Genomic DNA, 13,736 nt, shown 5'->3' on the forward strand with positions numbered 1-13,736 from the left:
GGTGATGTTCAGCCAGAGATATATAGTAATAATGATGTATATTGTTAATGAAACAAGCAGGGGTGGGCAAGATGACTCAGTGGACAAAAAGTCTGCCAGTAAGCATGGCAACCTGGGTTCAGATCTCAGGGCTCACACAGTGGAAGGAGAGAACTGACTCCTACTCCCACAGGTCACCTTCTCCTTCCACTTGTGTGCCATGACAGTGCCACACTTAAACACACATACAAATGAAAGAATAAAAAGCAATGCTGAATAACTGGATATCAACATGTTGAAGAATTGAAATAGACCATATCTATCACCATGCACAAAATCCAAGTCCAAATGGATCAAAGACCTCAACATAAAGCCAGCCACACTGAACCTCATAAAAGAGAAAGTGGGAAGTACACTTGAATGCATTGGCACAGGAGACCACTTCCTAAATATAACCCCAGTTGCACAGACATTGAGTGAAACAATTAATAAATGGGACCTCCTGAAGCTGAGAACTTCTGTAAAGCAAAGAACATGGTCAACAAGACAAAACAGCAGCCTACAAAATGTTTAAAATCTTTTCCAACCCCACATCAAACAGAGAGCTGATCTCCAAAATATACAAAGAACTCAAGAAATTGGTCATCAAAAGGACAAATAATCCAATAAAAATGGGGTACACACTTAAACAGAGAACTCTCAACAGAGGAATCTAAAATGGCTGAAAGACACTTAAGGAAATATTCAACATCCTTAGTCATCAGATAAATGCAAATCAAAACAACTCTGAGATTCCATCTTACACCTGTAAGAATGGCCAAGATCAAAAACACTGATGACAACTTATGCTGTAGAGGATGTGGGGAAAAGGGAACACTTCTGCATTGCTGGTGGGAATGCAAGCTGGTACAGCCTCTTTGGATGTCAGTGTGGTGATTTCTCAGAAAAGTAGGAAACAACCTTTCTCAAGACCCAGTAATACCACTTTTGGGTATATATCCAACTATGTTCATAGCAGCTTTGTTTGTCATAGCTAGAACCTAGAAACAACCTAAATGCCCCTTGATAGAAGAATGGATAAGGAAAATGAGGTACTTTTACACAATGGAGTACTACACAGCAGAAAAAAAAATGACATCTTGAAATCTGTGGGCAAATGGATGGATATGGAAAACATCATATTAAGTGAGGTAACCAGACCTAGAAAGACAATTATCATATGTACTCATTCATAAGTGGCTTTTAAACATGAAGCAAAGAAAACCAGCCTACAATTCACAATCCCAGAGAACCTAAATAACAATGAGGCTCCTAAGAGAGACATTCATGGATCTAATCTACATGGGAAGTAATAAAAGACGAGATCTCCTGTGTAAATTGGGAGCATCGGGACCATGGGAGAGGGCAGAAGAGGAGGGGAGAAAAAGGGAGGGGAGTGGATAAAAATATATGGTTCAATAAAAACAATAAAAAAATAAAAAAATAATGCTGGAGATGGCTCAAGGATTGAAAGTGCTTGCTGTTTTTGCAGAGGATCAAGGTTTGATCCCAGCACCCACAGAGTAGCTCATAACTGCTTATAACCCCAGTTCCCAGGAATCAAATTCTTCTGACTTCTGCAGGCACCAGGCACACATGTATGCATAGACACACATGCAGGGAAAACAGCCATATATATAAAATATAAATAAGTAGATCTCTTTTAAAAAGAAGAAGAGTTGAAGGGTCTGGAGAGGTGCCCCTCAGAAATGAAGAACACTTGTTACCCTTCCAGAGAACCCAGGTTTGATTTCCAGCACTCACATGGTGGCTCATAACCATCTGTAACTCCAGTTCCAGGGGATCTGATGCCCTTTTCTGGCCTCCATGTGTGCTGCACAAACATACATGCAGATGCCTATACACACACACATCACACACATAATCACACACATACACACACATCACACACACACATCACACACACATACATCACACACACACATCACACATACACATACATACACATATGAACAACGAATGGCAACCAGGCCTAGTGCTGTAGCCTGTAATCCCAGCTACTTGTGATATTGAGACACAAGTTTCATGAGTTCAAGGCTTGCCTGGGCTACACAATCAATTCAAGACCATCTTAGGCAACATAAGTTGAGTGTCTCAATTTAAAAAAAACTACAACCTGTGGTGGCACATATCTTTAATTTAAGCACTCTGGAGGCAAAGGCAGAATCAGTGGAATCTCTGTGAGTTTGAGGTTAGCCTGGTCTACATAGTGAGTTCCAGGCCAGCCAAGGCCATTTACACAAAGAAAACTCTGACTAAATAAATAAATAAGGCTTAATAAATTAATAAATAGTAAGAGAGGAGACTGGAGAAGTGGCTCAGTAGTTGATCCTGATCTTGTAGAGGACGTGGCTGCATTTTCAGAACTCACATGGTAGCCCAGTTCCAGGGGTCCTGATGCTCTCTTTCGACCTCTGAGGGCACCATGCTCATGTGGTACATATAATACATGCAGGCAAACACATAGCCATGAAAATAGAAATATAAAAAATTTCATGTGAGGGGACAAAAAGAGGACCAGGGCTATATGTAGCTCAGTGTTGGGAAGCTTACTTAGCATGCGTGGGACCCATGTTCAATCCCCAGTGCTGAGTGGAAGAGACGAAGAAAAAGACAGAACCAGCAACAAACCAAAGACAGAGCTAGACAGAGCCCTTAGAGCCAGCTCTTCTAAGCAAGGATCAAGACACGCCTGTGTCCGTGTGCTCCTGTGACCTGGGGCTTGTGTGCTTTATGCTTGCTGTGTGTCTGAGGCGGGGGTGGGAGCTGAGGCAGCATACTTCACAGATCAGTGTAACAGGGTGCTGAGGATGTATGTGTGCTTGTGTGCAGAATGCCAATCACACCGTCATCTCAAAGTGTGTCCGTGTCCGTGTGTGTGTGTGTGTGCGCGTGCAAGAATAGAGTATGAAAGTGGGAATACTGTATAGGATTCTTTGTGTCAGGGTTGAGCTGTGTGTGTGTATATGGAATGAAAATCTGAAAAGGGAATATATGCAAAATGGCATAGTGTGTGTGTGTGTGTGTGTGTGTGCGCGCGCGCACGCACACACAGGGTGTAGGGGAGCCCAGCTGTGTGTGGGGGTGTACCGGGGGATGTTGTTGGAGCTGTTTTCTGTCCCCAGAGGGAAAGAGTAAGCCCAGGAAATCACAGTTCCGCCCTGTCCCTGGGTCTCCAGGCAACTGTACCACTTTGAAGTTACTAGGAGACAAGGTTTCCAGGGAAACCCAGGCTTGAGTGATAGCTCTAGAGCCAAGTCTGGGTGAAGAGACTGGCTGTGCAATCAAAATCTTGGTTCTCATTAATTCTTCCTTCATTCAGTGATTTAACAAGAATTGCAATTCTCGAGACTAGAGAGATTTGGCTCAGTAGTTAAGAGCACAGACCCAAGTTTAATTTCCAGCACCCAAATGGCAAGTAATAGCTGTCTGTGATTCCCAGATCTGACACCCTCACACAGACATACACGCACACAAAATACCAATGTACATAAAATAAATAAATTATTTTAAAAAACTTGCAGTTCTCCAGTGTACTCAGCAGATGCCCATGAAGAAGCCTTCAGGGCTCTCAACCTATTAGCACATCTGTCCTCTACAGTATCTCTCCCAATGCCAATAGAAGCAATGCTCTCTCTCCTGTCAACAGAGCAAGCATTAAGAAGGTCCCAGGCCTAGAAGAAAGTCAGATGAGGGGTGTCTTCAAGAGCCTCAGAGGGAGCGTGGGAGAGGGCTCAGCATGTCAAGTGCTAGCAGTGCAGGCACGAGCACCGTGGAAACACCAGACAAAGTATAGTGTCAGCGCAGGGCTGTGATGACCTTGCACACATAGAAATTTTTAAAACAGGGTCAGTGAGATGACTTGAGGGTTCTTGTACCAATCCTGAAGACCTTTCATCCTGGGGAACCCACATGGAAGGAGAGAAAGAACTGCACCCCATTCCACAAGTTGTCCTTGAACACTGGGTCATAGGAGTACGTACACACACAGCAACTAAATCAATGTAACAAACCCCTCATTGAGACTAGGGACGCGGCACAATTTGTAGAGTACTTGCTTGGCAGGTACAAAACCCTGAGTTTGCCGGGCGGTGGTGGCGCACGCCTTTAATCCCAGCACTTGGGAGGCAGAGGCAGGCGGATCTCTGTGAGTTCGAGACCAGCCTGGTCTACAAGAGCTAGTTCCAGGACAGGCTCCAAAACCACAGAGAAACCGTCTCGAAAAACCAAAAAAAAAAAAAAAAAACAAAACAAAACAAAAAAAACCAAACAAACAAACAAAACCCTGAGTTTGATTCCTGCCTTAGCTTGGCGTGGTAGCATAAGCCATCCTCGGAGTTCCAGACAAGTGTAAAATGAAAACAAACAAACAAACAAACAAGAGTTCCCGTCTGCAGCCCATACAAACCGTATTCTCATATTGAAGCATGCAAAGCCAAGCAAACATCTTTCCTTTTCCGCCTATGAACAGTCCTTCGGTGACATTTAGCTAATATTCACACCAACACACTGCAATGATCACAAAGACTCAATACTCGCTTTGTAAATGGGCAAGCTGAGGTTAAGAATCTGGATTTTATTATTATTTATTTTTAAGACAGGTGCTCACGTAGCTCAGGCTGGCCGAAAACTTCAATATAAGGGTGACCTATATATATATATATATTTTAAGATTTACTTTTATGTGTGTGGGGTGGCGGAGAGCATGTAAATATGTGTGCCTCGTGCCCGCGATCAGAAGAGGGCGTGGGATCCCCTGAAACGGTTGTTAGTCACCTTGTGGGTGCTGGAAACTGAACTCAGGTCTTTTGCAAGAGCAGCCAGAGCTCTTAACGGCTCAGTCACCCTCCCCGTCTCCGGCCTAGAAGCTGGGCAGCGCATTGGCACCCTCGACCTTTCTTCTAATCTGATCGCGCGGCTTTCGGCGGCAGATTCCCTCAAGCCCCGGCTTCCCCCACGGATCTCTCAAGCCCCGGCTTCCCCCACGGATCCCTCAAGCCCCGGCTTCCTCCACGTTCCGTGTTTTGACCGGTTACGACAGCTCCAGCGACAGACAGTGAAGTTGTGAGCTGTAGCCAATGAGGCATCGGTGTGGGCGGGCCCCGGATGAGAGCGCAGCCCGGATTGGTCAGCGGTACTTGGCAAATGGCGGAGGCGCTGAGGCGGGTGCTGGATGCAGGCTGCGCGGCGAGGCCCGAGGGGGATGGAGCTAGCGGGCCACCGTTGCTGCTGCTCGGCGCTCCGCGTTCCGCGCAGACGTCGCTGCTGTTTGCAGCCGCCCTTGAGGCGGCAGGGGAAGGCCGCGGGCCTGTCCTCTTCCTGACACGAAGGCCACTTCAGAGCCTGCCGCTCAATACACCCGCAGCGCGGGAACCCTGGCGGCTCCAGGTAACCGGAGGGCGCGGCCTGGAACGTGTCACCCAATGGCAGGATAGGCTGCGCATGAGTGGCAGGTCGGCAGGCCAATGGCACGACAGAAAACTTATGTGGAAGAGGAGGGTGGAGGAGGCGGAGTAGCCATGTGTGGTGTGGCAGTGCGGATTTAGTTAAAATTGAATGAAAGACCAGCGTTAGGAGCGATCAGGGTAGAAACCTTGGTCTAAACACCCCTCCTTCCTCCCCCTCCCCCTTCTCTCCCTCCCCTCTGATTCTCTCTCTCTCTCTCTCTCTCTCTCTCTCTCTCTCTCTCTCTCTCTCTCTCTCTCTCCCTCTCTCTCTCTCTTCCACCCCTCTTCTCTCCCTCCCCCTTCTCTCTCCCCCTCTGATTCGGAGTTTCCGTAGTGTCAGGCCATCCTGCTACATAACGAGTTTTCAATGATCATGGGTAACATCAGACCCTGTATCAAAGAAAAAAAAGAATTACAATCTTGAGCCATGATATATGCTGGAAAAAGGCAAGTGACAGAGAAGGGCAAAGGCTGCTGGTGCTTCGTCCTGAATTTTGTATGTGGGGCATAAGAGCCTCGACTGGGAAAGAATGGAAGAGCCATGGCAGTCATAGTATGGAGTCTTGGCCCCCTATAGTAAATATTGCCTTTTCCTGTCTTCTAGAAGGTTCGATTCCAGTACCCATCCTCAGTTCCAGAGCTTCTCCAGCTGCTAGCCTCTGCCCATGAGGCCTCAGGGCCTGCCCCGTCCCTTCTACTGCTGGACGGCCTGGAAGACTATCTAGCAGAGGATTCAGGGGCCCAGGAAGCCGCTTACTTGGCTGCATTGCTTCTGGATACTGTTGCCTACTTTAGCCACCATCTTGGAGCCAGTGGCAGCTGCGGGCTTGTGGTGGCCCTTGAGACCCTAAAAGAAGCAGACGGTGATATCCCACATCTGACATTGCTTCAACGATATTTTCCTGCACAGTGCTGGCTGCAGCCAGATGCCCTAGGCTTGGGACAGCAGTACTGCCTTCGAGCCAGCCTGGCGTCGGGCCCTCTGAGCCCCAGGATGGAGTGGTCAGTGACTTTCTTACCCAGTGGAGAGATGAAGATCACCCCATGGCCTACCCAGGCTTCTAAGCCCTGCTCAGATAGAAAAGGTTCAAGTGCTAGAAGCCAGTCATTAACTTTGGCACGTGACAACCTCTCTGGTCCTCAGTGTCCCTTGGATAGAACACTTACTTCGGGGACAGGTGCAGAGTCAAAGACCTGAACAGTGTAGGTTTTCTTTCATAGACTGGCATTGTTGAGAGCTGGTGAGATGGCTCAGTAGGGAAGGGACCTTGTCAACCTGCATCATCGCCAGACTTTGATTCCTGGGACCCACATGGTTGGAGTCTAGAGCTGACTCCTGCAGGTTGTCTTCTGACCTCCACTTTTGGGTGGTGACACACACACGCCTTCCACACTAATAATAAATAAATAAATAATAAACCCTTCTAAATAAATATAGTCAGCTGAAGCTTCCTTTGCCCACTGGCTGTCATTGATGAGATTCAGCCACGTTTCCTAGTTCATTTCTTTACCTGTTGCATTCTTTTCCCAGACAGGACCTTGTGTAGCTCAGGCTAGTTGCAGATTAAATAAATACTTAGCAGAGGTTATCCTTGAACTTCTGATCCTCCAGCCCCATCTCTTGAGGGCAGGGCCTTTGGCGTGTGCTCCTATGCTTGACTCCTCTTGCCTATTCCATGGGTGCCTGTATCCGTTACCTCTGTGTCTCTGCTTACATACTGTCGGGATTAATCATACACATGCCCTTGCACAGGTGTGTAGGGTGGACGGCTGGGAGTGGAATCACTCCACATACATTTTTAATGCCATTAAACTGAATTTGAGCATGGTGGTATGCAAAATGGTAGGCCCAGCTTTGGGACGTAGGTGTAGGAGGTCACTGTGTAAGGTTGTCCTGAGCTACTCTGGCATACCCTAGACCCTGTTTCAGAAGAACCCAAATGGGCCAGGCTGTTAATCCTACTGTGTTTAAGGCCAGACTGGTTTCAATGGACTGTTCAGGCCAACCAGGGCTACATAGTGAGACCCTGTCTCAAAGGCAAAACAAAAAAACTAGGGAGCTGGAGAGAGGGCTCGGTGGTTAAGAATTCTCCCACAGGATGTGGGTTCAGTTCCCAGCCTTCCTATCAGACACAACATTTGCAACTATAGCTCCAGGGAATCTGACGCCCTCTTCTGGTCTCCTTGGACATTGGGCAAGAAGTGGTGAACATACATACATATAAGCAGAACGCTCATACACATGAAATTAAAGTATATAAAAATCTTAAAAACGGGCTGGAGAGATGGCTCAGAGGATAAGAGCACTGGCTGCTCTTCCAGAGGTCCCGAGTTCAATTCCCAGCACCCACATGGTGGCTCACAACCATCTGTAATGAGACCTGGTGCCTTCCTTGCTAGCAGTACATTGTATGCTTAATAAATAAATTTTTTTTAAAAAAAATATTTATTTATTATGTATACAATATTCTGTCTGTGTGTATGCCTGAAGGCCAGAAGAGGGCGCCAGACCTCTTTACAGATGGTTGTGAGCCACCATGTGGTTGCTGGGAATTGAACTCAGGACCTTTGGAAGAGCAGGCAATGCTCTTAACCACTGAGCCATCTCTCCAGCCCTAAATAAATAAATTTTAAAAACAACAAAACAAATCAATCCTGTAACAGAAACTCCTTAAGCTTGGGAAGTAAACAACTCAAAGGCTTCAGCGAGATGCTGGAACTCCCAGACAAGCTGAGCTGCTTGGAAAGGACGCTCTCCAGCCTGTGGAACTGTCTGCAGCTGTGCAGGGTGCTCCAGGCTTCCAATGCTGGGGTGGGCATTGCTGGTGCAGCTGTCCGAGTCCCGAGTCACTTCCACTCCTGCAAGTAACCCCTCACCCACATGTGCAGGGATGCACATAACTCCAGTAAAACTCATTGGGTCACCAAATTGGACTTCTGTGGCACGCGTGCTTGGATCTGTTTTTCTATCTGGGTGAGTAGATGTTGGTTTGTGCCCCCCAGGAGCAGTGTGGATGCGGCACTAAGTCTCAGGTGGCTTGTGTTGGCAGCTAGGGAGCGTGCCCTGACTGTTGTGGTCCCTCTTCATGTTTGCCAGATCCACAATTTCAGTCTTAGCACCAAGACTTTAGCTATGCTTTCCCATGGTCTAGGTCCAGGGAAAGATGGGGTTTGAGGGTTTTCACAGAGGTTGTGGCAGAGCGCATAGTGACTGCACATGTGTGAAGCTCAAGTTCAGTTCCCAGCATCATGTTATCTTGGTGTGGTGGAACAAGCCTGGAGTCCCAGCACTCGGGAAGTAGAAGCAGGAGCGTCACAAGTTCAAGGTCACCTTCAGCTACCACATCTCAACTAAAATATGGACTAGCAAGAGAATTCAGAGTAAAAGCATTTCCCGTGCCAGTCTAGGAACATGAGTTTTGTTTCATGTAAGAAACAAAAAACCTGGTTGTGGTGTGTGGTTTGAGGGAGCAATCCAAAGACAAGATGGGGGCAGAGGTCAGAGGAGCAACAAGAAGCACAGACAACCAGCCCGGGCCATGAAGCATGGCAGGAACAAAGCGGGGGGAGGGAGTCCACTCCATCCATGAGTTACACACACAAATCAGATACAGAGTGGTAGAAAAATCGATATGTATATATTTCTATGTACAGACAGATAACTGTCCATCTTGACATTGCAAGGCTGTTGCTTCCTGGGCAGGATGGCCTGGGCAGAGGACCAAGGTCAGCAGTGACTTTAAGTATGGCCTTCAGCCCTGTTCAAGAAGTTGTGGGCTTGGGATGGTATAGGCTGGCGTCCTAGGAGCAGGCCACGTAGCTGGGGTGCAGAGGCTCTGGGTCCAGGACAAGGCTATTCTCATAGGGGTGGGAGTAGGGGCCATCAGATGCGTCCCCATGGACTCCCTGGGAACTCCCTGAACTGTAATCTGTTGAGATGCCCGAATCAGACACCACAAGGTACAGGTACTTCAGGTGAGGTGGAGTGGGAGGCAGCTCAGGAGGTAGTGCCCGAGGGCAGAGGCGCTGGGAGTTGGGGTCCAGGATGGTGTATTCAAAACTGGAAGGTGAAGTGCCCTCTGGCCTGGACTTTGAGGCCAACTCAGAGGGGCAGGAAGATGCTTCCGAGCCTTCATCCATAGTCACTGGGTCCACACTGTCCCCAGATCCCAAGAGGTCCTCACTGCATGGGCTCCGGGGCAGCAACCACTCATCCAGTACCAGGTAGGTGTCCTGGGCTTGCTCACTGTCCACTGGCTCCAGTAAGGGCCCCTTGTCATCTGCCCGTGGCTCCCCTGCCTGTGTCACCCCCCAGCAGCGCTCTGAAAGGACTTCTAGGTGGGCAGGTGGGTCCTCCGGGAAGGAGTTGCTTGGGCTCCACCACAGACAGCCGTCCTGCTGTAACAGCCACAGCTGGGAAGAGAGCACCCTCCTGCTCAGAGGCCTGGGCTTGGCACGAGGTAGCAAGGCAGCCCCAAGAGCGGAGAAGATGAACAGGTCACCTACCTGGAAGTTACCCTTGTGGGTAGTGAAGAGACCCTCAAACTCACTCTCTGGGCTTGGGATGCCAGGCCAGATCTTCTGCTTCAGAGTCCTATTGAAGTTAGAAACAAGTCCATGGGTGTGTGCTTCTGGGCACTCACCTGTACCCTCTCAGGTCCCCACCACAGTGACGCCAAGGTTCCTGCAGGAGGGGAGGTCCTAAAAAAGGGTGTCTGGGATAGTTTTGAAGGATGCAAAGGAGTTCAGTGTAGGCTCCCTCACACCCATCATCTCTCCTTTCCATAGGCTGAGGGTGGAATCCCTGGAACCACCAAAACGCGTGCGTAAGTGCATAAGTGCGTGTGTGCGTGCGCGATTCCCAATGAAGTAAATACCCAGGGCCACGAAGGGCTGGCAGGATGTGTACTTTCTGGAAAAGTAGGACGAACAAAGTTTTGAGTGCACTGGGAATTATAAATACCCCAGCACGTAATTATAAATACGCAGCATGGTCAGGTCATTAAAGCCACTGGGCTTAAATCTCTTCCACTAACTGATTGTTTTGACAAGGTTGACTACATCGGGAAATGGAACCCACAACGGGAAGGAGCCATCGCTGAGGTCAAGAGAACTCTAGCAGGTAACCGAGAGAAATGAAGTTCAAGAGTCTGGGTGTGGCCTGGCTTGTACTCTATCACTGATAACTGTGTGACTCTAGGCCAGTGCTCACCCCTCAGCCTGCTTTCCCTAGAGAGAGATCTGAGTTAGCTTAGCTCGGGTTGGGGGCTCACCGGCGGTGGGACAGCAGTGCCAACACTGCCAGCAGCATCGAGATGAGAACGAGGATGAGAGACAGCGTCAGGATGAGAGGGTCCAGGTCTGGGAGACAGGAAGGAGGTCAGGGAGGTTTGCCGGGTGTTTGGCCCACCTCGTTCTTCTCTCCGAGGAGCCGGAGCCTCACCGCTAGCGGTCAGCAGCGACGCGGGCTCAGACCAGGCGCTCCAGAAGCCGCTGAAGCTCGGCTCGGCCATGCGCGCTCGAACAGCGAAGGTGTAGCGCGTCCCGCCCCTCAGGTTGCTCAGTACACACTCAGTGCGTCCTTCCAGGACCTCCACCTAAGGTTCGGTGGAGCCAGAAGAGATTTCACCAACTAGCACCCAGTGAGAAGATGTGGGAGCTTGCACGGAGGCATCTAGTCAGCACCCTAATAATGGGAACGGTACTTGGGGGCATTCAAGTAACGGTATCACTGACAAGGCCCATTTTTTGGCTCAAGGCAAATCAGATCAAAGACCCCCAAAGCCAAGAGCTGGGGGGGAAAGTGGGCATGAGCTAACGTGAGCGCCAGTTAGGTATGGTGCCGCTCAGGGGACCCTAGTTGTGGAACGAGAAAGACTCAGGAAAGTTGTTCTCTGATCCTCTCAAGGGCACAGTGGCAAGCGTGCACCAGCACAGAAAAGAGAACAATTAAAAAATAGCGATGGTTGGGGCTGGAGAGATGGCTCAGAGGTTAAGAGCACTGACTGCTCTTCCAGAGGTCCTAAGTTCACAAGTAGACAGAACCCTGTATGATATTTATAATAAACAAATCTTTAAAAACACAAACAGCGAAGGAGACCCGAAAGAGTGGCATTTTGGGCCAGGACGCAGGGAGGTTGAATGGACTCTCACCCTTTGCGTGCCCCCTGCCCGGTTGCCTGCAGACACGTCCACCTCGTAGCGGATGTGGGTGGTCATAGGTGCCCCAGGAGGTGGCAACCAGCGCAGCACCACGTGGCTGCCCTCCTCCGCCCGGCGCGCCAGCAGTCCCGCAGGGGCGTCCAGAAGCACTGCAGAAAGTGAAGCAAATCGGGTAGGCAGGGACACAGCCCAGCCTCCAACCCGACCGATGTCGCTCCCATCCCCTCTCACCTACCAACTTCATTGATATGGATGATGCGGTGGTAGCGAGGAGATCCGGAGGCCGCCGTCACGCGTAGCTCCAGTGGCACGAAGCTCGACGTGTCCGCGGTAGGCAGTGAACACCAGAAACGCACGGAGCCGCGGACTGTGGGTGCCTGGTGCAGGCGACATGACTTACGTGATTCACCCCTGTGCGACCGGAGAAACCGAGAGAAAAAAATTGGACAAGCAGGGAGGGTAGGAGGTGACTGGAGAGTTTTTTGATCTCTTTTGCTCAGATAGTGGAGACCACATTGGAGCGCCCCAATTCCAATGTGACGGACCGTTGATGGAGGATTATTCCAACCCTGGCCACCAGGGGGAGCCCTCCACCCATTCCCCCACCCCCACCCCCGCCTGCCGCCCTTAACCAAGACTTCAGATTGATGAAGATGTTCCAGGTTATGACATTCAGGAAACTTTGCTGCCCCGAACCCCGCCTTAGGTCACCTAGTCCTGGGAGACTCACTCGAGCTGGTAAGAGAAGCTGTAGTTGAAGCCCATCCCGGAGCTCGCCGCTTCCTCCCAGAAACACACCAAGTCCTCCAACCGCTGGGTGAAGCACAGAAGTTCTTCGGAGCCCCGGGATGCCAGCAGGGCCGCTAGGGAGGGGGGGTTGCCATGGAGCGGGGAGGTGGGTGGTGGTCAGGGAAGTCGAGGTCTGTACTCCACAGTCCCCTAACCCTCCCTCCTATCGCCTGTGCAGACCCGATAATTTTAGTGCCCCGCCCTCTTCTCCAAGAGGGCCTTCGAGGGGTCTTGCAGAAGTGGCACCTCTAGAACTCGCAGTAGCGACCCCGCCTGCTTTGTCCCAACCCTGTGCACACGCCCACTCACCCTGCAAGTTGAGCGGTGCTGGCCCCGCCCTAGCGCGCGTGTGTGCAGAGTACTGGCCTCCTATCGGTCCCCGCAGGCACCCGGTTGCCCCCCGATAGCGCCAACCGTGTCCCCCGCCCCCCTTCCTCCTCCTAGCAAGAAGTGGAAGAGATCTAGCTCCATACGCCGCGCCAAACCGTGTTTACAGTCGCCTGCAAATGGGTCCTGTTCTCCCACTACCTTACCCACTTTCCAGGATCACTGTGAGTTTGATCACTTCCAACTAGGAGCTCTGACCTACTCTGCCCTTCCGATTTCTACCATGTCTCAGAGTCCCCCAAAACACAAAACAGAGCCAAAGGGGTAGGTTAATACCTGTCACCCCAACAGTTGAGAGGTGGAGGAAGGAGAATCAAGTCCAACCTCAGTTACATAGTGAATTTGAGGGCAGCCTGAGCTACCATAAGACCTTGCTTTAAAAACAAAACAAAACAAAAACAGCACAGGCAAAGTGACACTTGCCTTTAATCCTAGCAGTTCAAGGCCAGCCTGGTCTACCTTCTGAGATCCTGTTTCAAACAGCTAAAACAATCTTAAGCCTTTCTAAGACTTTTACCCCTGGGCATGGCTCAAGGGTCAGGCAATTGACACACCTCATCAGGTTCAGAAACCAGTTTGATCCCTAGGACCCATCTGGGGGTTCAGAGGACGTGGACGTGTAGCCCCTGAGACCCAAGCTGGAAATTCGGGTGGTAGCATTGCCCTCTACGACTTAATGAGGGGGTACCCATGTACAGCTCTTACCTTTGCTCTCAAACTTGGGGTCCGGGAGGCTGGGTGAGGGAGCCCAGGCTGCACCAGCAAGTAGGAGACAGAGGGGGCCAACCCGAGGCCAGAGGGGCACCCTGAGGTGGTCCATGGTGCAGCCCCAGTTTCAGGAAACCCAGGGCTCCAGCCCCTCCGTGTCCCCCCCGCCTCCCCTCCCCTTTTCTCTTTCCCCTTTCCCCCAGT

At 50.2% G+C, this 13,736-nt stretch overlaps 2 protein-coding genes across 2 annotated transcripts; one reads left to right on the plus strand and one right to left on the minus strand.

The window, feature by feature from the left end:
• Positions 1–5,029: 5,029 nt before the first annotated feature.
• On the plus strand, positions 5,030–6,872 carry Swsap1 (SWIM-type zinc finger 7 associated protein 1). The gene is made up of 2 exons (XM_057768559.1): positions 5,030–5,427; positions 6,091–6,872. The coding sequence occupies exons 1-2, from the start codon at positions 5,146–5,148 to the stop codon at positions 6,682–6,684; spliced, it is 876 nt and encodes a 291-aa protein (XP_057624542.1). The 5' UTR covers positions 5,030–5,145; the 3' UTR covers positions 6,685–6,872.
• A 2,284-nt stretch (positions 6,873–9,156) lies between these two features.
• On the minus strand, positions 9,157–13,682 carry Epor (erythropoietin receptor). The gene is made up of 8 exons (XM_057767635.1): positions 13,530–13,682; positions 12,379–12,511; positions 11,884–12,059; positions 11,640–11,797; positions 10,930–11,083; positions 10,760–10,847; positions 9,993–10,080; positions 9,157–9,899 (listed from the first exon to the last, which is right to left on the minus strand). The coding sequence occupies exons 1-8, from the start codon at positions 13,642–13,644 to the stop codon at positions 9,288–9,290; spliced, it is 1,524 nt and encodes a 507-aa protein (XP_057623618.1). The 5' UTR covers positions 13,645–13,682; the 3' UTR covers positions 9,157–9,287.
• Positions 13,683–13,736: the final 54 nt, after the last annotated feature.

This window comes from Chionomys nivalis, chromosome 4 (assembly GCF_950005125.1).
Source record: "Chionomys nivalis chromosome 4, mChiNiv1.1, whole genome shotgun sequence".
Classification (NCBI taxonomy): Eukaryota; Metazoa; Chordata; class Mammalia; order Rodentia; family Cricetidae; genus Chionomys; species Chionomys nivalis.